The sequence below is a fragment of the Macrosteles quadrilineatus genome, unplaced genomic scaffold (assembly GCF_028750875.1).
Source record: "Macrosteles quadrilineatus isolate MER2022 unplaced genomic scaffold, UCM_ALF_1.0 Scaffold_1__1_contigs__length_201487025, whole genome shotgun sequence".
NCBI lineage: Eukaryota > Metazoa > Arthropoda > Insecta > Hemiptera > Cicadellidae > Macrosteles > Macrosteles quadrilineatus.
This window is the reverse complement of record NW_026542594.1, coordinates 188,608,798-188,632,117: the sequence shown is the minus strand read 5'-3', so window position 1 is coordinate 188,632,117 and position 23,320 is coordinate 188,608,798. Positions and strand designations below refer to the sequence as shown.

At 36.7% G+C, this 23,320-nt stretch overlaps 1 protein-coding gene across 3 annotated transcripts in view; it reads right to left on the bottom strand.

Annotated features, from left to right (window-relative positions):
* LOC128992345 (A-kinase anchor protein 1, mitochondrial-like) overlaps positions 1-23,320 on the bottom strand; it is a 72,284-nt gene that overhangs the window by 3,175 nt on the left and 45,789 nt on the right. For 2 of the 3 annotated variants that reach the window (XM_054415887.1, XM_054415894.1), the window contains 6 exons: positions 7,810-8,825; positions 6,503-6,556; positions 4,432-4,681; positions 2,522-2,658; positions 1,716-2,103; positions 666-820 (listed from right to left, as the gene is read on the bottom strand). In XM_054415887.1, coding sequence (XP_054271862.1) covers positions 666-820; positions 1,716-2,103; positions 2,522-2,658; positions 4,432-4,681; positions 6,503-6,556; positions 7,810-8,796 — 1,971 coding nt within the window. In that variant the 5' untranslated portion in view covers positions 8,797-8,825. The remainder of the gene's footprint in view (positions 1-665; positions 821-1,715; positions 2,104-2,521; positions 2,659-4,431; positions 4,682-6,502; positions 6,557-7,809; positions 8,826-23,320) is intronic. The other variant, XM_054415902.1, reaches the window with a different exon arrangement.

The window sequence follows — 23,320 nt, the reverse complement described above, 5'->3', positions numbered from 1 at the left end:
TATAGTACTAGGCACGAGTCAATAAAAATTCCCATTTTAATAACTTTAGTATTGTAATGTATTATTTGATGCTTTCCAAATCCATACAGTACAGAACCTTTTGTCAAAATTAAAGAACCAACCATTTTGTTACAAGACAGGATGTTTATTTATAGCCTCTCAATGGAGGCTCGAGGCACAAAAACTATCTTGACCTTAGAGTTGTTAACCTTCCTTCCCTGCCCTCCCTACAAGTTGCGTTGTTTGTTTACTCCAGCGATAAGATAATCAGTTCTCAAAATTGTAACGCACTTTCCGATGTTATAAATTTTCCGCAAAGATAACAAAGTGACATTATGCTATATTTTTTGTTATCAATACAAAATAACTTAATCTTAGTCATATCCTGTGGAGATAAGCGTATGGTTCAGTTCTCATCGCCCAGCGTGGGAGCGGAAATGCCGAGATTCCTAGAATGCGGCGGTTAAACCGAACTGCTCTCAAAGCAAGGTCGGTTAAAACAAATTGTATTATTTTACGATCGAAGGCGGATAATCCGATTATTGGTTAATACGATGTCGGTTAAGAGGGGGTCTACTGCACAATATTTAGAGTATTTTATTTCTCAACAGGAATACTTAATAATTAATTGCAAACAACAAATTGAGAATCACTATTTAACTTACCGGGTCTGTGAGGGATTGGTAGAACTGGGTACAGTATAGGTAGACAAGTGGCAGCCCTGCTTCTGTGTAGTCGTACACCTGCGCCTGAAGTGTCTGGTTGGTAGTCATCAGTTGGACAAACTGTCTGGCTTCTTCTGACCAACACTCCTCACCACCTACAACATCAACCGGTTGGTAATACTGACTTATGCTTCGGGTGGGGTCAGGTCAGGTTAAAAATATTTGCCCTCAGGTATAGTAACAAAATTGTGTTGCTTTGGAAAGTGTAACGAATGACATTTTAAAATCATTATTATATATATATACATAATAATAAAATCGGTTTACGTACAGTAATATTGTACATGACCACCCCAAAATCTTGGTGAAAATGTAAACATCTGCTATCCCATTAAGTTCTTAACACTTCACGGCTAAGACCATTTTCCTAAACCGCATTCCCTATCATAGTTACCGTGGATGCCGCACCGTCCAAGAGAGCCTACACAAACATGATGTACAATGTATTAATGACTAGTGCTTGCGTAAGTTTCAAAGTTCTAGCTCTTATCCTGTAGCAGTAATATGCCATTAAAACATGCACTGCTAGATGGCAGCAAATGTGTCCATCAGGATGGCCATTGAGTATTCCCGTGGCTGCAAATGCGTCCACGTAGCCGTGAACGTGTTAAACGCCTTCAAAGGTCATGGCGACATCATCGTTTACCACAATCGCAGCAAACCTAAAACATCATACCGTACGCAACTAAGGCTAAATCGTCACTTTTAGACCGTGCATGTCAAATTTCACATTATTTATTATTGTAACTGTAAAGTGAAACTATAAACTATATAAAGTGATTTGATTTTACTAAGTTGGGCCCAAAGATTATTTCCGGCCTGAACCGATCTCTCTGGCTGACATGATATTGGCCTGACATGACCCAAAAAATGTAAGGAACATTCAAATGTTTTTGTTATTAATTGACCGTTCGGATTGAAAGGACTGCCAGTATTGATGTGAACATTATGGAGAGAAGATGTCAACGCCATGAGCACTTGTATCTTTACCTGCAGGTACGACATTGGCCAAGACACACTCCACGGCCTGGAAAGGTAGCATGAGGAAGTCTCCGCGTATTTGACGTAGACAAGAGTTATCCACTGTCATGTATCCACCGTAGTCCAGAAACTTGACTTCTGTGGTGTTGGTCTCCTCGTCCACAGTCATGATCTGCGCACGGTACCAGCCACCGTGCGCAGGCGCCACGCAGACCACGTTGGGCTGTGGCTCAACCAGCGCGGGGCTCTCCTGCGTGTTGTACACAGTGTTCATCAGGCAAGCCAGCTTGTAAAGGCACTGATAGGAGAGATGCGAAGGCATCTGTAGGAAGAAGTTGCCTGCAGTGATGAGGCTTGAGAGGATCACATCGTTGTTGACTCCTTCCACCAAGTGCAGCTAGCGGGGAAAAAACAGAAAACAATCAGTTCACTCTCCCCTTCCCACCTTTATATGGTGTATAAGTGTGATTTTTTGTCACAATAATTTTGTTTGGAAACCCAAAATGGAGTATTTTGGGGGCATTTCAGAAGTTTAAAATGTAAAGCTCCATTAAAATGCATCTAATTTTAAAGGTCTTTTTGTCAGAAGAATATTATCAAAAACTATAAATATTTGCGCACAGGTCCCCTCGTAAGTGGTTAAATCCACAATTAAAGCTTAAAATACCTAATCACCCTGAAACAAGATTTCCCCCAAAAACAAATTTTGCACCAAAGCAAAGGCAACATCAAAACAAGACAAATCAGATTTATTGACATGTTTTACTAGAAAATCTTTGCAAGATACATTATATACAGATCATAAAGAAACTTACTTGCAGGCTTTCAAAATCCATGGGCATGCATGGGTCCTTGACAAAAGACACTTTCTCCAAGGTAAGGTCTGGGAATCTCCTGATTGGAAACTTCTGTCGAATCATCTTCAAAGCTGCATCAATGTCTTGTTGGGTTCCTGGTAAAGATCCAGTTGATTACAATTAATTACTGTTTATACTCACAGCCAAGGTATCTTATTATACAGGGTGTCCTGCAAAGAGGTTTAGTCAATTGATCTTATTTTACTTGACTGTTAAGTGTTTATGCACCTTTATGCCTTTTTTTAAACGTAATACAATTGATTAAAAATAGGTTTTAAAATATTGTGTAAACACTTCAGCTTCTTTTTTGTTCAAACATTTGTTGGAACAAAAAGGTGGCAAATTAAAAAATTACCTATTTGATTTTGAAACAAATTATTTTTTTTTTCTTGACTTTGTTTACTGCGTTGCACACTATTGATACTTATTGGTGAACACCTGTTTGATTGAATAATATCGCCTGAACCATAAAAACATAACCCAACCTTCTCAAATGCAATTTTACTGATTGCAACAGTAGCAATATCCTAAACACACACACATAAACAATTAAAAAAAGTAAAAAAAGTATAAGGAAAGTTTTACCACTTTCCTAGCAAACTGAACTAATCCTAGCATTCTTAGGAGCAAAAAACTTATTTAAATATCCCAAAAGTTTGCTTACTACACATATAATCTTACCACAAACCTACCAGCTGTAAAAGATTCCCTACAACTCTATGATAGTAACGACGAATAAGTCACACCAAGGAGAGAAGAGAGTCGATGATATCGTAGCGTTGACACAATTGTGTATGCAATGGTGATAAGCACACATTTTTTGCAATTAACTACAAACAGCAGGTGTGGCTCGACAAGTGTTTGGTTCACAGACGTCATTGGAATGGTGTTCTTGATATTCAGTGTTCACAATTTTATTTATGTTGAAAATCCAATTGTAAGCAAAGTTTTTAGGATGATAAATAAGCTACTCATGTGAAGATGTCACCAAGTTTGCTGCCTTATTTTGGTTCAATTAAAGTAACTAAAATGAATGTTAAACAAATTTGTGTACTTTGGTGTCATAAATTGTATTATTCTAGCTCATCTCTTTAATCCCTTCTTGACAAACCAATTCTTTCCAGAAAGTTTCCTTGCCAGGAAGTTTCCTCCGCGGAAGATAAGAACTATTCTCTTCAGAAAAGTTCATAGAGGTATTCAAGACTGAGCATTAATTAAATATAGGTCATAAACAGCTCAGACTTTTTAACAAAGTTTAAATCAAGGTAAAATTCTGAGGTTATCCTTGGGATATTAGCCTATACAGCAAACCAAGTGAAATAACAATAAAATATTAAAGCATTGCATTTGCAGTTGAGACAATAAGGTATGTTTCCTATACAGTTCATGGCTTCAATATTAATGTTTAGAACATAAAACGCAACACGGTTACCCAAAATAAGCCTGTGAGGGCACTCTCCAACCCTGCCTTCACTGACAGCTGCAGCGATGCTTTTAAAACATCACCCCTTTCAACTCCAAAAACCTTTAATACCCATTAAGTTCTAATGAAAAGATAACCTGGACTTTTCAAGGAATCAAGACTTTCACTCCTATAGCACCGGAACAGCTACCGACATCAGTCTTCCCGTCAACCATACAACACAATTCAAAAAAACCCTTTTACATTGTAATAAGATCTGACTGGTAGAACAACCTTTTTTACTCGATAAAAGTTTTTCGATAAATTATAACAAATTTTACTTCTTTACAGCAAGAAGTACCTGCATTTGTTGACACCATCGTATTTCTTTGAGAAAACACAAATAAATAGAATTGTCTGTTGTTTATTATCTATTACCAACAAATATTAAGAAACAAGCACCCACCTTCAATAGCACAAATCTTGAGGCTGCTGGTTTCCGGGTGTTTTTTTATGAAGACGTGTGTATGTGTCTTGGCGCGTATGTCGTGTAGGAAGGTTCCATGTCGGCCGATGAGCCGGCCTACTATGACCTGAGGCAGCACAAACTCATACACGGAGGGAGCTAGGTCCCCCGCCACACTGGAGCCCCCCGCGGGGGTACGGGACGGCGGGGTCACGACATCACTGCAACCTTTCCCACTGTCACTAGAGCCCTGCGGATATTAAACAATAGTAAAACCTCAGGTAATTGTTAATCATGGAGATATCATCAATGTCTTGTTTCACATTCTTTAATAATAGGCCAAGAAAACTATTTCAAACATTTTTCACGCTAGTGCTAGAAGTTCAGCAGAATTACCGCTTATCTAAAGCCATAGGTATTTGAATGGATAAGAACCCAGGACATTAGAGTCCGAGGTTGTACCTGTTCTGTACCTTAACACAATAAAAGTTCAATCCTATGAGGAATAAACTATTTTTAAACTTATTAAACAAATAGAAGATTCTTTTCTTTAAATATATAGAAAAGGAATTAAAAGAACAGACTGTATATTGTATATGAAATAAGTAAGCTACTCAACATCAGAAAGTACTTTTATTTGTGTTGTAAGTCACAAACAATTTTTCGATTCAAAGTAATATGGGTGACGTTATCCACATATCAATTCATTGAACATACATTAGCCCATACGACAGCTCACTCATTGGGCCACAAATGAGGAGACATTTTGAGACAAGGAGATGAGGAAAAGGATATTTTGAAAAAATCTATTAGATTCAGAACATTTCACGTGTTGTTCGAGAAAGTGTAAAATGATTTACCTCCAAAATAAAATTAATATCCGTAAATAATTATGATTTATTTAAGCTGGTCTACTAAGTTGTTAATGATTTTACAGGATTTTGGACTACATTTTAACAACAAAATATAAAAACATAGAGGTTACATAATGCTTTTCTGTAACAGTAGATTTAAATTTAAAAATGATGATGAAAAGAAATCAAACATGAATTGGACATTATTTCGAATAAGCTAGTTGACATTACATGTGATGATGATGTTAGGATGAAGCAGATAAGCCATAAAGCGGTGCTTCCCACAGTTGCAGCAGAAATCCTACCAATATAATAATGAACCACATATAATTCCGTTATGTGTATTGTTCAAAAGAATTGGAAAAGCATGATTTGAAACTTAATGGATAAAATTTCTTCATTCTTACTAAGGTAACTCTCATTTAATGCTATTCTTTAGAGTAATCTAACGACAGTAGGACTAATTTTTTTGAAAATGTTGTTACGTAAAATATTTAGAATCTTCGTAAAACAATCTTGATCAAATCTTTAATTTGAGCCACTTTGTGCTTTGGCTTCCCTCCAAGGGCTTTTTTAAAACATGATTAAATTTTGTAATTGTTTTAATACATTAAAATTTCAATTATCCTAGTTTATTTGATTATCCGAGCTAAACCAGCCTCAACAAACACGGTTGGATAAGCAAAATGCAGCATTGGAAATAAAAATAAAAAAAACTATTATAAAAATTATGAAAAACATTAGATTACTGTAATTAAGTTGTACCTCATTGTCACCATATTCAAGGCTCTGTTTTCCATTTAAACCACTAACTTTTTTCATTTGCAAGCCATTTGCCACACCACAGCTTTAAGGACAAAAACTGTGTAAGTATAGCATTGTACAGTACATATATCCTAGGTGTACTCTATTTTTTTTTTTTTTTTTTTTTTTTTTTTTTTTTTTTTACTAAGCATAAATTGACGCAATGCAGCCCCTAACACAATTTTAACTAACATAAACCACACTAGGCCTACCTAGTTAGTCGATACTGCTAATACAATATTTTTGTCATTGTGTGATATAATTCACCCGTAAAGAACCATTTCCATATCGGCTCTATCTGACAGACAAAAATAAAAGCAACAAACCCATTCAGGGAAGGTAGGAAAGGTCCATAGGTAGAGAGGAGGTGGAATCGGAACAAACGTGTGCGGCCCATAGTCAAACGTTTCTACCTTTGGTGGTCTCCCGCAGTCAAGGGGTTCACAACGGCTCAACCAACTCATGACCTAGCAACAATGGGCAGTCAGCATGCATATAAGACCCTATCTAGGTTACAAACTGTCGGAATCCCAGGTATGTTAGAACCACTCTTGTTAGTTATGGGTTGACTAACCTTACTGTTTGCCAAAATAATTCATTAATTAGTACTTTGGCACAGTAAAAGCCCGCTAATCCAGCATCCGAGAGTCCGGCAATTTCAATAATTTTGGTCTCAAGGTTTGAAAGGACTTTTTTCGGTTTTAAATAATTTAAGCGTGATCATCAGATGACGGGAGCCATTGGCTAATGACTAGAGCGATTGGCAGATATCGGTTGAATTTATTATTTAGCGGTAGTCTGGCAATAACAGCGGTTTTTAAAAGACATTAAAAAATTCAGCAGATTCAAAGTCCTCAACATGTCAGATTAGCGAGCGTCTACTGTAGAAAGTTCATCTCGAGCTATTATCTTGGGCATCACATTAATACATCTAGACATTACATTTTCTTTTTGATCTCTCCAGACGACAAAAACGATGTTTTTAAGGTCTCTGGTACCCACACAGGGTAGCCATAACATACCAGGTTTGCTGATGCTTATAAAAATGTATAAAATAACCAGTTCTATCTGGTAACAGCTAGTTTTCATGCTAGTCAACCTTAAACGATACTTGCTTCCGACAGTTTGATCCCGTAGTATATGGCCAGCCTTACTTTACATTAAAAAGACAAAACTTCATCATGTTGATTACTGTGATTAACAAAAACAAAATAAGTATAATTTTCATTAACATAGGCTTAACTTACTAAATACCTTTCAAATTCACTACCATTGCAGTAGCTCATCGCCCAAATAAAAAGAATATAAATAGTTCACCTCACCTTTTGAATTATAGATCGTGACACGTAAGCTGGCACTTGACCGATCGCTACTAGCCTCTAGTTCAAAACATTATGTGCCGTCATGCGGGTGGCATCAAATGTCCTCGCAACTCTCGTAGAGTCAAGCACATGAAACACGAGGAGCCAACTCCTGTGAGTCAGCGGAAATGTTTGCAGTCCGGTCCTTTCCTTACCTTCACCCTCCCCCGCCAACACTGCCCGCGCTAGGCCCAAGTGCCAGCTTACGTGTCACAAGCTACAACTCAAATTCCAGCTTTTGAATTATTTTCAGGCTATCAATAAGGACTTTGTTTAACCCAAAATATTCCCATATAAAATCAAACCTGTGGACCTAATTTACAGGTTTTAGATTAATTATTGTATCACTATTGACTAACCTCACTGTGTGCGTCTGAGAATGTGCTGATGGCAGGACTGTTCAGCATCACCTCGGCCGGACTGTGATTGGCTGAATCACGTTCACTGCGCTGCGCCGGCTGTTGTGTTGTGTCCAATCCCAATGACGCCAGTTTCTCCTCCAGCCCAGTTGTGTTACTTTCATTCTTCTCAGTCTTCTGTCCCTGAGCCATCGTGTTCTCTTCCACTGTGGAAGGATCTTGACTGCCCAGTCCGGTGTCCACTGACGTGTTCTCTGTGTCCGTGCTGCTAGAGGCGCAGTTGTTGTCAATCACTGTCGCTTCACTGGTATGAGACTCTTCTATGACAGTTTTCTTGGTAGGATTGTACTCCAAAGTACTTTGATCTTCAAATGCAACTGTTAGAGTCTGTTCTAGGTCTGCAGCTTCAGGTTGATTTGACTCACAACACTGTTCAGACTTTTCTGCTTCTTTCTCGCAGACTTCTTCTACACAAACTTCTTCCTCTTGTATGAGCACCAAATTGTAGTGCTTTTCTTCAAAATCTTTCTCAGACTCGATGATGGTGCTGTGAAAAATCTGATTGTTTTCAAAGTCCTGACAAGGATTTTCTTCTTTGGTCTGAACAGCAGAACTGTTGCATACAATTTCTTTGATCTCTGCACAATCAGTTTCAAGAGATTTTACCAACTCAGCCGCTTCTTCTTCAATAGATTTTCGGAAACACTCTTCTTTGGCGACTGTCTTGGCCACCACAGCTTCTTCTACAGATGGTTTCTTCACTTCTACAGCTGTCTTGATTGCTTCTACAGTCTCGATCTTCTTCTTGATGACCTCACTTGTCTGTGGGTCTCCTTTGATTGCAGTATCACCTGGTTTCGGTCGCACTGGAGTCCCGCCGGGGTCACTGCGTGACAGACTCTTCCTGCGCTTGAACCAGAAGAACGCGACGAGCGCGGCGAACGGCAGAGAGAGGATCACAAGTTGTCTGGGCTGACACGGGACCATGGTTCCTCGCCACTTTGCCAATTGTTGATCTGAAACAACAAAAACAGTTTTAAGAAATAAAAAATTATTTAGCAAATTTGTAAAGTCAAGGCTTTTATCACTAGCTATTCATTGAGCTAAAAATAAATGTACTACATTCAATATACCCCCGCCACAGCAAACCTGCAGACTAAGCGAATTTCCATTTGACTGATTGGATTTACACTGAAATGTCTACTTAAAAATATAACATTTATTCTTGATTTAAATAGAATTAGTTTAACAAGTACTTAGGTTTGCTACATCAGGGAGGGTAAAACTGTTTTTTTTTTTTGTAAAATGTGAATAGTTAGTAAGAAATAAAAACATTTTCCAAATTTGATCAAAATATGTTCACAAACAAGCAAACTACAACAACAGTTTACTTATTCTCCATAAGAATAACATGGGAATTTTAAATTTACAATTTTTTGGAATTTTCTCCGTAACCATTAGGCGCATAATAACGCTTCAATATACTAAATTATTTGTTTTTTTAAGCTCTACAAAATGGTTTGGAAAGAAATTGCTAAATTTTATCTTTTTTGGGTCAAAAATGGGAAAAACCTATTTTTACCCCATAAAACCCCCGTTCCCATGGTCCGATCATGCTGGATCGCGAACTCGTTCGAATAAACGTACGTTTACACGTTTGTACCAAATCTCATCAAAATCGGATCATTTTTGCTCGAGTTATCGCGCTGACGGGACACATATATATATATGAATTTGAACGGATGGTGTTTTTGACCTCTAGGGACCTCAAAACGAAAAAAAAATTCGGTCCCGCGTCCAGGTCTTACCATGAGTACTACGGTAATAGCTTATTCCCTATATGGGAAATTCGCTAAAAAAGGTAAACTCCTGGAAAAATGTATGACAACAGTTAATTCAAATGAGAACACGATAACTAGAGAAATTTTGGCCCGATATTGGTGTAATTCGCCAAGAATGTGTAGGAATGAATAAACGTTAAGTTTGTGAACCAGCAAGCTTAGGTAATAAGAACAGGATGTTATGAGGTTTCAATTTTTTTTTAAATCATGATATGCTCAATTATCATTACCACCCTTCTATAGAGCTTAAAAATTGTATATTAAAGTGTTGTTGTACGATTAAAGGTTACGGAGAGAAGTTTAACTGTTGTAGTTTGCTTGTTAATGTTTATGGATGTATGTTGATCAAATTTGGCTAACTTATTTATGACAACCTAAACCTAAGTACTTGTTAAACTTCATTATGTTACTTAAACAGTGAATTAAAGTAATATGCTACATTGTAAGAAAACGTATTTAGTTTATCCATTTAGAAATTTATTTAGTCTGCAGGATTTCTGCGGCGGGGGTATTTCCTACTGATAACTATCATATCAGGTCTACAAAAATTTACACTTATTATTTTTTTTGTATACCATTGATAAAACACAATGTGTACTCTATGCAGTTATTCTTATTTTAATGTGGTTTCAGTAAAATTCTTGGTTGGCATTAGTCACTAACCACTTCACCCTAAACATTGTTTTTGTAGACATGATGTTAATTTTGGAATACCGTATTTTCAAATATAGCAGACTGAACCAGGTTACATCCTTGAGTTTGACACTAAATCTGCCGAAACTGACGACAGTTTAATGGCTGACTTGTCTATACCAGTGTCTTCAAGGCTCCAGTGAATGTCGCCTGTTTAGGCACCGAGCCAACCTACATTTCTGGATTGTCAAAAATTCTTATGTTCAGCATTATCTCTTCTCAAGTATTAGATATATAGTCAATAATATTACCAAAATGAACACCGCACAACGGTAATACTCTAACACTTTTTACCAACTGCCACAGCAAATTCCTCCAATTGCGTTTTTGCCACATCCATGTCCAACATACTGAGAGAGGGGAAGTGATGGATATAATTTCACTGACAGCAGAAGGAAATGTGTCATCATAATTTGATATCACAACATCAGCACACTGTAGTGTAGGCCTACAGCGCATACAACTCATTCACTATTGCAATATAACCAGAATCACAGTAAGATATATTATGAATCACTGCAAATACAGTTAAAGATGTTTTATTAAACCTACCTATTCAATTGTAACCTCTCGTGAATTTTAATGAGTGAAAATAATTATAGTACCACCAACAGTTTTTGTTGGTCATGTAACTGAATGTCACATCAAAGGAACACCTTAACTAAGTTACTCCTCTATCTAATAGAACAAAATTAGCCAAAGAGTTATTTTCAAATATACCGCAATGAAAGATTGCAATAGAAAATATGTTTGGAAATTGAATAATTGAAAAAGGGCAAAATTTTATGAAAGATAAAACCCAAAAGGGATTGATCTGCAGCCCTTTAGTCTAGACAAGGGTTGGTGGGGGGAGGGGAGGTGAATGTGCTCTTGACCTACAATGTGATACATTCTACTGATGTTGCCTACTCACTTTCATGCCTATCCTACACGGTAAGAATGAAATAAAAAACAATATTGTGAATTTATAAAATATTAACTGTAGAGTAAACAAGATTAGGAAATTATGTTTGAAATAATATTAGCTCACTAACTGTACAGTATTCATATAAAAAATCAATAATCCTAGTTTTTTAAAGAAAAATTATTTACTTTTTTTTTAGAAAACTTCAATTAGAAGTAATAATTCAATAACATACATATACTACAGAACTAGTAAACATATAACTGTTTATTTGTATTTTAACTCTATAGACCTTTTAGAGACCTAAATATTATAGCCTACTTAATACATTTTAAAACATAAATGTTTTAAACTGTTTTAATCAACTTACAGCCTCTTATATTGACAGTATGTGAGTAATGTGGGAATACCAATCAATAGAGTGTGTAATAACTAATCATACATTAAGGACTTTATTTCCATAATTTAACCCAATTTGAACACAAATTTGGTAAAATTATACTATTATGTATTTTATTCGGTTTTATAAAAATATCAATTCAATGAACAAACATAACCAATTCCCTATTCAATGCGTTTGTAATGATTACAAATTATTAGAGGATAATAACCTTTATATTTATTTTATTTTTAGAACAAACTAACAATTGTGATCGTGATTATTAAAAATCATGAAAATAGTATCTACTTGGTTATCTATTGACTATTCGTATTGACTGGGACTGGTGGCGTCCTGTAATCCAGCTACTAGGAGGTCACGAATTGTGGATATTTATAGGGATGCACTGTGGATGCGATGCTCCCTGGTGTGGATTAACGTCCGCACTAGTGAGTATGCTACTACGACTATCTGCAGTACTATCCTGATAATTAGACCAATTCGTAAATTACAAGGAAAAAATGTGGTTCGGATTCCACTATAAACTGTAGGTCCCTTTTCCTTAGTTGCCATTAGCTGTATGGGCTATTAATTAACAGCTGTGTCTAAGGAACATGTCGGCCTTAGTCACTAACAAGACTACAAGATCGCGCCACTCATCCTACACTCATCCTTCACTCATATTTGGGTTAAAATACGCACATAGTGGCGTCCCCATCTTAAATAATTGATAATTGATAATTGATTGATCTACCAAAAAGAGAGGTCATATTCAAATATGTGAACTCGGAATTTAAAAATAAAAATTAATAGCTAGCCTATCTATTTGATTCAGTTAAAAAAATACTGAGCAAATATCTAAGAATGAGATTTGGGAACAGAAAAAATAATTAGAGTTTAGAAAGTACCAAGCAGTGAGGGTGGAAAAAGGGACAAGGGTGTATTGTACAGGGTAGGTGATGGGTTGCTTCCCCCTCCACCCAAACCACCCACACATTCTCACCCATACACCCACAAACTGACCTACAACCCCTAGCCCCTTCTTGAGGAATCCTTATCTGCTCCCCACACACTACACAGGAACCCACCCCAATTTGTCCTTCAATAAGCCCTTTCCTGGATTGGACTTGGTTATGGTGGATTTTTTAGATAGGTATATCATGTAAATTTACTGTGTAAATGTTTTGTAGGATTTTAATCATTTTACATAGAATTTTAAGATTTGGTTGACATAATATTATGTGATTTGTTATTAAAGAGAACTAAACCTAAAGCTTATAATTCCTTGTCATTATTACCTGATTTAAATTATTCCTTTAGAACTCTGTTTAATTCATAGCCTATTTTTTTTCTGGCTCATACGACAGATATTAACATTACCCCAGATACATAATATAGATGTTACATTAACATGGTGATGTCAGCCAGAGACAATATTCATCATCATTTTTATTTAGAGAATACAAGGGTTTTAACTTTTATAAAAATATAAAACAGTCGTGGTACCAACTAATATAAACTGTGGTTCAGCTTATACAGACCGAAATATAAAGGCTTGCATAGTCACAAATAGCTTTCTTTAACTCAAAACACCCCATTTTGAATCTTGTAAAAGCCCGGTTTATTACATCTCCAGCATACAGGGACCACGTTTGATAATTAATTCTAAGTGGTATATTTGGTGAGATATGGTGATCATCTGTCAGTAAATTTGCCTTTTATAAGTATGGAGATGAAAAGAAAACAGAATTATTTATGTAAGGATAAGAGTAGATGTTAATGTTATTTTGTACCGCTTTACCAGCGCCGTCTCAATACGCGATGCAACATACGAGCACACGTGTACGGCGGGTGGCTTGGTTCGTTTGAAGGCGCTCTGCTATTATTGGTTCATTCCCAATTGGCAGAAGAAATCGTTTGTGGTCCGGTATGACTGGTTTACAACAATTTAAAATGTGTAGTTTTTCAAAAAATAGTATAAGGTCAGCTATTAGGTAAACTAATTAAATTTATTTTTTCCAATATTTGATCAATTAGTCCGTAGTTTTCAACATGATTTAAATACAAAATATCAATGTAGGGCCAAAAATTGTTATAAATATTAGGAAATTTGAAAAAAAACGTGTGTTTCAAGTTTTTAAAAAATTTATAGATAAAAAAATAAATATGAGTACAAAAAATGTTTCGTGAAACGTTAGGTCGGTGACTTATAATCAAAAACTGTACTCTAAAAACCAGACCAGAAAAAACTCGTTTTCCCCTTTTGGTGTATCCTTCTGCATACTAGTTTACATACAACCTAACTTACACAACCTATAAAAATGCAAAAGTCAATATTTAAATTATGTCTCTAAACTAAGGTTTCCACAATTTATGATCGCGATTCAAGTGAATTGTGTTTAAAGTACTTAAGAACACAATACAGAAGTAGTATATACAACAGTTTCGACGAAGTTGCAATTCAGCTGAATTGAAGTTGCAATGTTAAATCTTGAAACCAACCTCGTCTAGTGGTATTGTCGCGTAGAAGGAGTTTGCAACTCTTATTTAACTTGCATAGGTAGAAACTTTTGCAAATTACATGCAGTACAGTGAACAGCTTTTATGGATCGTTAAAAATTCTCGCGAAAATACCAAAGTGTCAACATTTATGGATTATATCAGTTTAAAATTTAGGTCGTAACGTAAAACATGTTATACTGTATCTGTGGTTCAACGTTCAACGTAAAACATGTTATACTGTATCTGTGGTTCAATGTTCAACGTAAAACATGTTATACTGTATTCTGTGGTTCAACGTTCAACGTAAAACATGTTATATATGTATCTGTGGTTCGACGTTCAACGTAACACATGTTATACTGTATTCTGTGGTTCAACGTTCAACGTAAAACATGTTATATATGTATCTGTGGTTCAACGTTCAACGTAACACATGTTATACTGTATCTGTGGTTCAACGTTCAACGTAAAACGTGTTATATATGTATCTGTGGTTCAACGTTCAACGTAACACATGTTATACTGTATCTGTGGTTCAACGTTCAACGTAAAACATGTTATACTGTAACTGTGGTTCAACGTTCACCAACAAGGATTTAATCTGACGATAACAAATACTTGAATCGGTATAAAATATTTATCACTGGGAACATTTTTATCATCTGGTGACGATAAACACCAAATAGATTGACACTTGGCACAAATTTATATTTTTCGCAACAAAAATGGGGTAAAGGTACTTAAATTGGTTATTGAATGCATTTAGGCCTAGACTTTAATTGAACACCACTCAAAAATATATACACTGAAATATAGTGAATGAAAAAATCTCATATTATATCCTTAGAAATAAAAGTCTGATGTAGAAAAATTTTAAACGATTTAAAACTACACGAACCGATTCCAACAGTCCAAAACTAGACTGAGTGCAAATTAGACAGGACCTAAATAACTTCCAAGACAAACACTAGAATTGTTTTACAGGGCGAGAATATATCAAACGGTTTCACTAAGCCCGGTTGGACAGAAACGGGCTCGTGTATAAGGTCATGGACTGACGCGTGGCACCAGCACACCACTGGTCCATAGGTCCAACAACAGTTGGTCCATTAATTAGTGACCCTCGGGTTGATTGTATCAGGACCAAGGCTACTCCACGCACTGACTCACTCCACTACACAGATAGACGACAAACATACGGTAAAACCTCGACCTGGACACTAACATCTTGTTATTGACTTCTAGATCCCAGTCTGCAGATTCAAGTGAGATATTAAAATTCGATGGGCTTATGCTTGTTATTGAGGTCTCATCGTATCCCGTATTTTAGTTTACTGTTTGTTTTATAGATATTGCCACCCTTGATGTCTTATACAGATTTTTGTTGTCAAAGTCCATTTTGGAGATTCAAGTAGACATTAAAGGTCTAACGGTTTATGCTTGTTGTTGAAGTATATTAATATTGCAGTTTATCTTTGATTCAATCGTAATATCGCCATCCACGATTTCATATCGAGATTGAAAAATGTTTCAACTCAATCTGCAGATTCAGGTAAAAGACACAAAGTAAAAATACGATGAAGCTTGTTATTGAGGCCTAGCCGCATCGCCATCCACAACTTATCGAGGTTTAAAGTGGTCAAAGCCCAGTTGCTAATTTAAAGTAGATTCAAAAGTCAAAAGGGGTTATGCCCACCGTTAGTTTATGTTTGTTTTAAATCTAAAATCACCATAACTTCTTTTCAAGGTTAAAAGTTGTCAAGCCTACTCAGCAGATAGAAGTAGACTAGTCAGAGACGATTACATTTTGTTATTTGAGTCTGACCGTAGTTTATCTTTGTTTTTAGAGAGGATCGCCACACCATTCTACCCTCAAATTCTGAGTTTTAAAGTAACGATCAAAAGGCGAACGATTTTGTAAAACTATGTTCCTAATCGCAACCGACGTTCGACCTACACTACACTGCTTGGATAAATACCTGGATTTGAGTGAAATATCCCTAGATTAGACTGTGTATTGATGGTAAGTAACCGGTTGCGGGAGGTTAGTGCCACACGGACAGGAAGCGGCGCCGTGGTGGTAGTGGTAGGCGAAAGTATGGCGCTCTCAAGGACACACAGGATCACAGGACTAGGACACGTCACTGTACCGTGGCTGATCCTGTTGAATATATCCGCGAAAATACGAAAACATGCTACAAGTCATGCGGTTAGATCATGTACAAGAGAAAGACGATTCTGAACTGGGAACAAAGCGATGATATTGTAAACAACACAAAAAATGTGACGAAAACAACTATCGAAACATGTGTTCTGGTTAAGATTGAGGTAATTATCAGCCTAGGCGCAATATAAACTACACAATAAACCATCCATAACACTGGATCAGCACGGATGAAAATATCAAACTGCGAAAATGTCAAAACAGATAATTAAAACTACGCACAAATCTAAAAGCTAATCCAAATGGAAAAAAACAACACCACAATTCGATCAAATGAGTGTTCAAGTTTGAAATTACGGTACTTTTTTACCGACGTCAAAATACTGGTTGAAATCAGAGCCGAACTCTCGAATTTCTCGGTTGTCACCTGAAAACCCTACCGAAACCACAAATTACGACACTCACCTTGCTTCACCTGTCAAAGCAGTCACAGTCGCCTAAATGTGGCAGATATTCATATGTATTTATTCTGCACCGGGTTGAAACGTGTTAACTGTATGTATACAACAGAATACTTGTATTGCGTCAGACTAAATACTACGAATCTAGTTGATGTGTAGAATGACTTGGTAGCTGGACAAGTGCAGGCATACAACTTTGCTCGATTTCGAGCGACGCCGTTTCACAACGACGCAGAACGCACGACTTTGCATCAGACATTCATACACGCGTCTCTTGCTTGGCTCTTCATCAGAACACGGGAGAAAGTTCGGTTACACGATTGCTGAGCGTGATCAGTGCATGCAATCAACTATTTCTAAGAATAATCACTGCAAGACCGATGTTTTGTTCAAGTCCGCGCGTAGGACAATTTCAACAAAGCTATAAATGCAAAACGGAACAATCATTTTCCTCGGTAAAAAGTATGTAGTTTTTATTTTGTTTTGGAATAACTCTTATGTTGTTCAACAAAGGGTGGTTATTAAAATTGATATAAATTATCGACATATCCTAATTAGTTCCATAAAAATAAGTGGTTCGCCAAACTCAACTATGAGAGCAAAAATCAAATTCTAAAAAGGACAGTAATTTTGTAACTCCTCTTTCGCGAAAGAATATTAATTCACCATATTGGTGCTAAACGTTAAATTTAATTTGTCATTGTTTGCTATGCGACAATCAAAACCAATTTGTTTAGAAATATCTTTGACTGTTAGTATCCAATAGTCAATGGTATTATGTAGTGAAGTAAATTATACAAATAACCTATACATGCCAATCTAAACCATACGGTTAGTTGCATAAAGTAAACAAACAGCCCAATTATTAAATTCCACTTAGACTAAAAGCATTGTTGAAATGAAAATCCACAACGAATGCATGGATGCACGGGTGTGAGATTTTTAAATGGCTTGTATCTCAAACGATTTGTGATAACTGCCACTGATTCTCAGTCGTATTTTCCTTGTTTACCTTATTACTATCACGACCAACTGCAATGCAAATATGTACTGAGACCAAAAATAACACTTGCGGTTGAAAGTTTTGAACTTTTAAACTTGCTATTGCAATTTTTACGTTTGCTAAAGATAATAGCCGATCTTCAACTTTAATTGTCACCTGGTACCATATAAATTCAATTATCAGCAATTTTATGGCTTCTTTGTGTTTTTTGTGTTTGTAATTCATCAATTGATAGTTAATTGCGACGACGAGATCTTTTAAAAATATTTTTCTTGCACAACAAAACGTTCATGTGGATGTAACATTTTCTGAAAGCACGATCTTGCAATCCAGTAAAGTGCAGTAAGATAGTTAATTATTCTTTGCCTACTTTTTTCATAAATCATATTCTTGTATTGAAATTGTTTTGTTTAGAGCATTTATTTTAAAATATGAATCAGGAAACAGTTGCAGTGCATATTTTTTAGTTAAACGGTTATTGTTATAATGATAATTTAACTAACGCAAGCAGATTTAAATAGTAAGTTATATTTGTGACAACTCACAACCTCATGCGAAACATTTGAAACAGCAACAAACCTGAAACGAAAAAAGTTTTGTAAGTACGTTTTTATTTACCACTAACTATCATAATTAACACTCATTGTGGCTCCTAAATTTTCTTGTAGAAGAAATAATATGCTATTGCAATTTTGCCCAATTTCAATGTTCTTTTTGACGTAGTGAAGTTCCTGTGGACTGAACCCCTACTATAGAGCAATGCCCTCTTCATCCTGAGATGTTCTTTTGCATGATCATTCAATAATGTTTCACTAGTATCGTAGACTGATCCAATATGTGGCATATCCGGCGAAACCCTTGAACCTGAGTGTAGGGAAGCAAAAAACACACATTGAGACTACATAGAAACGCGGGGGGCGTTAAATGGAAAACTTCCAGAAGGAAAGGCACGGAACAATACGGGGCGAGATGTGAAAGGAGCCCGGGTGGATGTGGGACGGCGACCTGCGACCTGCAACTGGCAACACTACACTCAGGGACTCTACGAGCTCGTCCAACTTAGGAGAAACAGTTCCTAAACTTTAGGAAACTAAGCTCCACAACTTCATGAGGAAACGTGTTCCCAAACTACAGTAGATGAAGCCACAGTAGTACCTCCAATTTAGCCAACTAAACAACTAACAACATCAGGAGAGAACTAGTTCCTCGACTTCAGGAAAGAGCCAGTTCCTAGAGTTCAGGGAATTAAAATGTCAAAAGCTTCTCAATTTCAGGAGATCCACTTCCTAACCTCAGTAGAGAGAGCCAGCAACTCCACTTCAGCACAGAAAACATACTACTATAACCCAGAATGCCAACCGCATGGTAAAAAGCTTTAAGTGTTTTGAGAGAGCTTTGCCTGTCAATTCGTAGGCAGCGCCACCAGCGTTGCCATGCACTCAGCATAGCAACGCTGGTGGCGCTGCCTACGAATTGACAGGCAAAGCTCTCTCAAAACACTTAATGCTTTTACCATGCGGTTGGCATTCTGGTTATAGTAGTATGTTTTCTGTGACTTCAGTCAACTAAAAGCACAACCATTTCAGCAGAGAACCTGTTCCACGACTTCAGGAAGCAGCCATTTCTCAACGTCAGGGACTACAACGATCTTCCAACTTCAGAGGAGTCAGTTGGTCGACAACTGGAACCTAAATAAAACTTCTGAACTAATGGATATATGAACGTCAAAATCAGGATCTTCTTCGAGCTAGTTTTAGTTTTAGGATTATCCTTGGAATACTCGGAATTTAACATAGGTACATTAAATTTATCAGACCATCAAATCAAATCAAATCAAAATGTGTGATGTCTCAGAATCTCAACTTCAAGGGACTTGATTAAAGAGTTTCTGTGGTTTCAGAAACAATAAATCTGACTATGCTCAACGAAATCGGAGCTCCACAACTTCCGGGGAACTTAGTTTCTTAACTTAGGGAAACTGCGTGTTCGTCGACTTGATGAAACTAAGTTGTTTTAAGCAAGAATGTATGAAAGTACGATTGTCTCAAAATGTTGAAGGAAATAATGAATATAATCTCGATATTTGTAAGGTTCATAAACTTCCTTAAACTTAGTTCTGTATTCCCAATCAGTGTGGATGAAATGTATAAAAGATATACCATGGAACGCATATTACGTTGCAGCACTCACTATCTTCCCTTAATCAAACAACCGAGAAGTACTATAACCAATGTCAACACAACCAGACACGGCGATAGTGGGATGGTTAGTTGATTGCACCTCTGACAATGCTACTGATGGTTTCATCTTCATATTACATAGGGTTCTGAGGGGTATTAACACCAACAAAGGGTCGCCGGAAGACTGCCCCCCCGGAAAACTACCCCCCCAAACAGGTTCTACGCCATATTGACGTCAGAGACCGGGGGGCAGTTTTCCAGTCACGGACACTCAAATTTAGTTGTCAAACAGTTCTAATCTAACCTAACCAAACCAACCAAACTTGCTGTAACATTTCGAAATTCTGTTTTATATTCACCACATGACTTTTCTATTATCCAATGGAATTACTCGAATTAAAATTAAAATTAAATAGCATGATTTGTCTAGGGGGGGGGGTAGTATTCCAGTCGCGGACACGGCTTCCATATTGGTTAGTTGGCAGATTTTGTGACGTCACGTTTCACCTGGGGGGTGGGGGTAGTTTTCCGGGGGATAGTATTCCGCATCCCCACCAACACTATCACTATCACTGTGAACGCACTCCAAACCTAAAGGGGAATTGTAGTTTAAACATCATTAGTGGTAGATGGCGAGATGTTTTTGTGATTTGTTGCTCTGTGACCATTAGAACTAATACATATCAATTTTGTTTGTACTCCAATACTTATCAATGTGTACCACAGGTATCAACGACTCCTAAATATTCACAGCTCCATCTAATTTGAGACTTAGTATACGACTGTTCAAGAATCGTCAAACATATAGTTACGGAAAGTACTGAAGATTGGTGTACAATTAATAAATTGAATTAGAAGTGTTGAATTATTTTTTAAACTGACCAATGTATGTGCTTTACATTAGAGTTAGGTAATTAATTATTAGCTACAACGCATGCTATGCAAGACACAAAACTTAGACTTAAGTACGACTTTGGTTCCTCAACGACTTGTTTCAGTCAAACATGTTTGTGTTTTAAATATGCGTCCCAAACATTTCAGAGCGAATTTCCGCGTCGACAAAGTAGGACAACACATCTAATAACAGAACAGCCAGAAGACATTCCGCAGACAATATTAGGATATGTTAAAATTAAAAACTCGTTTGGACTTTTCCAACACTAGAAACAGAGGAAACATCTGCAGGCTGCAGTAATGTGGTCTAACGTAGTTTGTGGTGAAACAGGACGATTCGAAGTAACACCTGAGACATCAGAGTCTCCAATAGAATCCGAACAATGTTGAATCTCTTTCCGTGAAACGCAATAAAGACGCCTGAGAAACATAATTTTATTTGGCGAATGTTTTGACATAACGTAAAACATTTGACCTAGATAAACACTCACGCATAATTAGTCTGCCCTATCATTGGATTAAAAACCATAAATGCCTACAACATACTATAGAGAATGACTAGCTCATAGCGACATTGAGATTGGGCATTGGATTGAGTTTGTTATCGATGCCTTTCATGACTAAAACTTGGCAATCCGGCAAAAATTACGGAGATTTCATAAAATAACCTTAGACTATTGATACAACTAGACATTCCATCCCCGTTAAAGTTGTAACCAGTTTTTTGAACCAAAATCGTCGTAGTTGATGTGAGAGTGAGCCACCTCTAATGCTAATCTAATGATAATCGACAGATTTTGCTGATTTAAATGATCTATCGAATACACGAAATGTTGAACAAGTCAAAAACTAATAGAATGATTTAGTGTGAGCTATATAAACTGTTGTAGCCCATCAACTATGTCAGAAACTAAAAATAAGATAGAAAATAGACACTAGCACATTCTGTTACTGGCTCACACAACTATGTTCTTTTTTAATACAATAATTATGCGACAGCTGGGTCCAGGGTCCACATAGATGGGATGACTACCACGAGTGTAGGGGGTTCCGGCCACTGGCCGTAAATTCAGGGGCCATATTTATACAATCAAACTTAACATAACCTGACCAACCTAACCAAACTTCTAGAGGTGGCCCGTTCTTCGTTTCCTGATGACTACTTCAGTGCCCAATAGTCAATGCTAGTAGCTTAAACATATATTTTAAGTTGTCTGGTATCCCCAAAACTGTTTTTAATTCTTGACAATATTAATCATATGTTTTTTGTTCCGTTTACCCTTGGGTGTACCTGTATCATTTTGCAACAATATATCCGGCTCAAAGGACCAAATAAGCAATTATTTAACCGACTCGATATACGAAATTCTCTAGGAAATTGTATTTTTTAACTGCTTGATCCGAGTGCCTACGTGCATTATCACCTAGTACCTCCCCCCTGTACTCTACATATTACGCATGTCCACGGACGTTTCCCTATGTTCTCTGGGCTAATATAATTCACAAGGCTGCGTTTCTGATTAGTCACTTCCTACAACGATCGTGTGACATAACCTTACAATCGATTGGACCGTTTCACTTCTCTTTGTTTACCTTTTGACAGTTCAAAAATGAAAGCATCTACACGCAATGTGATATTAATTCCCTGCAATTCATGATCTAGTGATTTTCTAGTCTTGTCCGAACACCACTAAAGTAACATGTGAAAGAAACTTACACATCATGGGCCAATATTGTTTACACCCCCGCTTCATCGTCGTACAAGAAATAGTATCCATTTACAAATAACAAAAATCTCATTTCTGCTAAAACCTTGTGCAAAGCCTCTCTAACCACGTAAATACACAAGATGTACATAACGTAAGAAATATTATTTTTGCACGAATCAACTGAGCATCCACTGAATTCCAAACCACCCTCAAATAAGGGTTTCGAGAAAAATCTATTTAGAATACTACTGAACATTTATATATTGTATTATTTCATACAAATTCGTTTAAATTTAGTACAAGTGACGTTTCCTGAGCAAAGCTCGCCCCCCACGTGGGTGCGAGATAGTATTGATTGCGCCACGCCACACACCCATTGTGGAATGTCCATTCATGTAGACGGGAGGGCCACGTTATTAGTCGTACTACAGTCATTGGATTTAGTAAAGAAGGATTGAACTTAACTTAAGAAGGAAACACAGTTTTTCAAGTTTCTATATCACTAAGTAGAACTCAATCAGATTGGAAATGGCAAATATCGTAGCGTTTGGACATTTACGTTATCAAGTTAGTTGTATAGATTAACAGCTGTTTGAATGTACAACACTTACATGGGAATAAGGAGTTGCAGTAGAGTATAAATTTGTAATTTCATTCTAGCTTTGATTTCCTAATGAAAATTAAGTTTGTAAACCGATAGAACGAATTTAAACACAACACTTCACGTTTAATTTGAGATTCTCTGTTTATAATTGCGATCCAAACTGCACACATGACGATT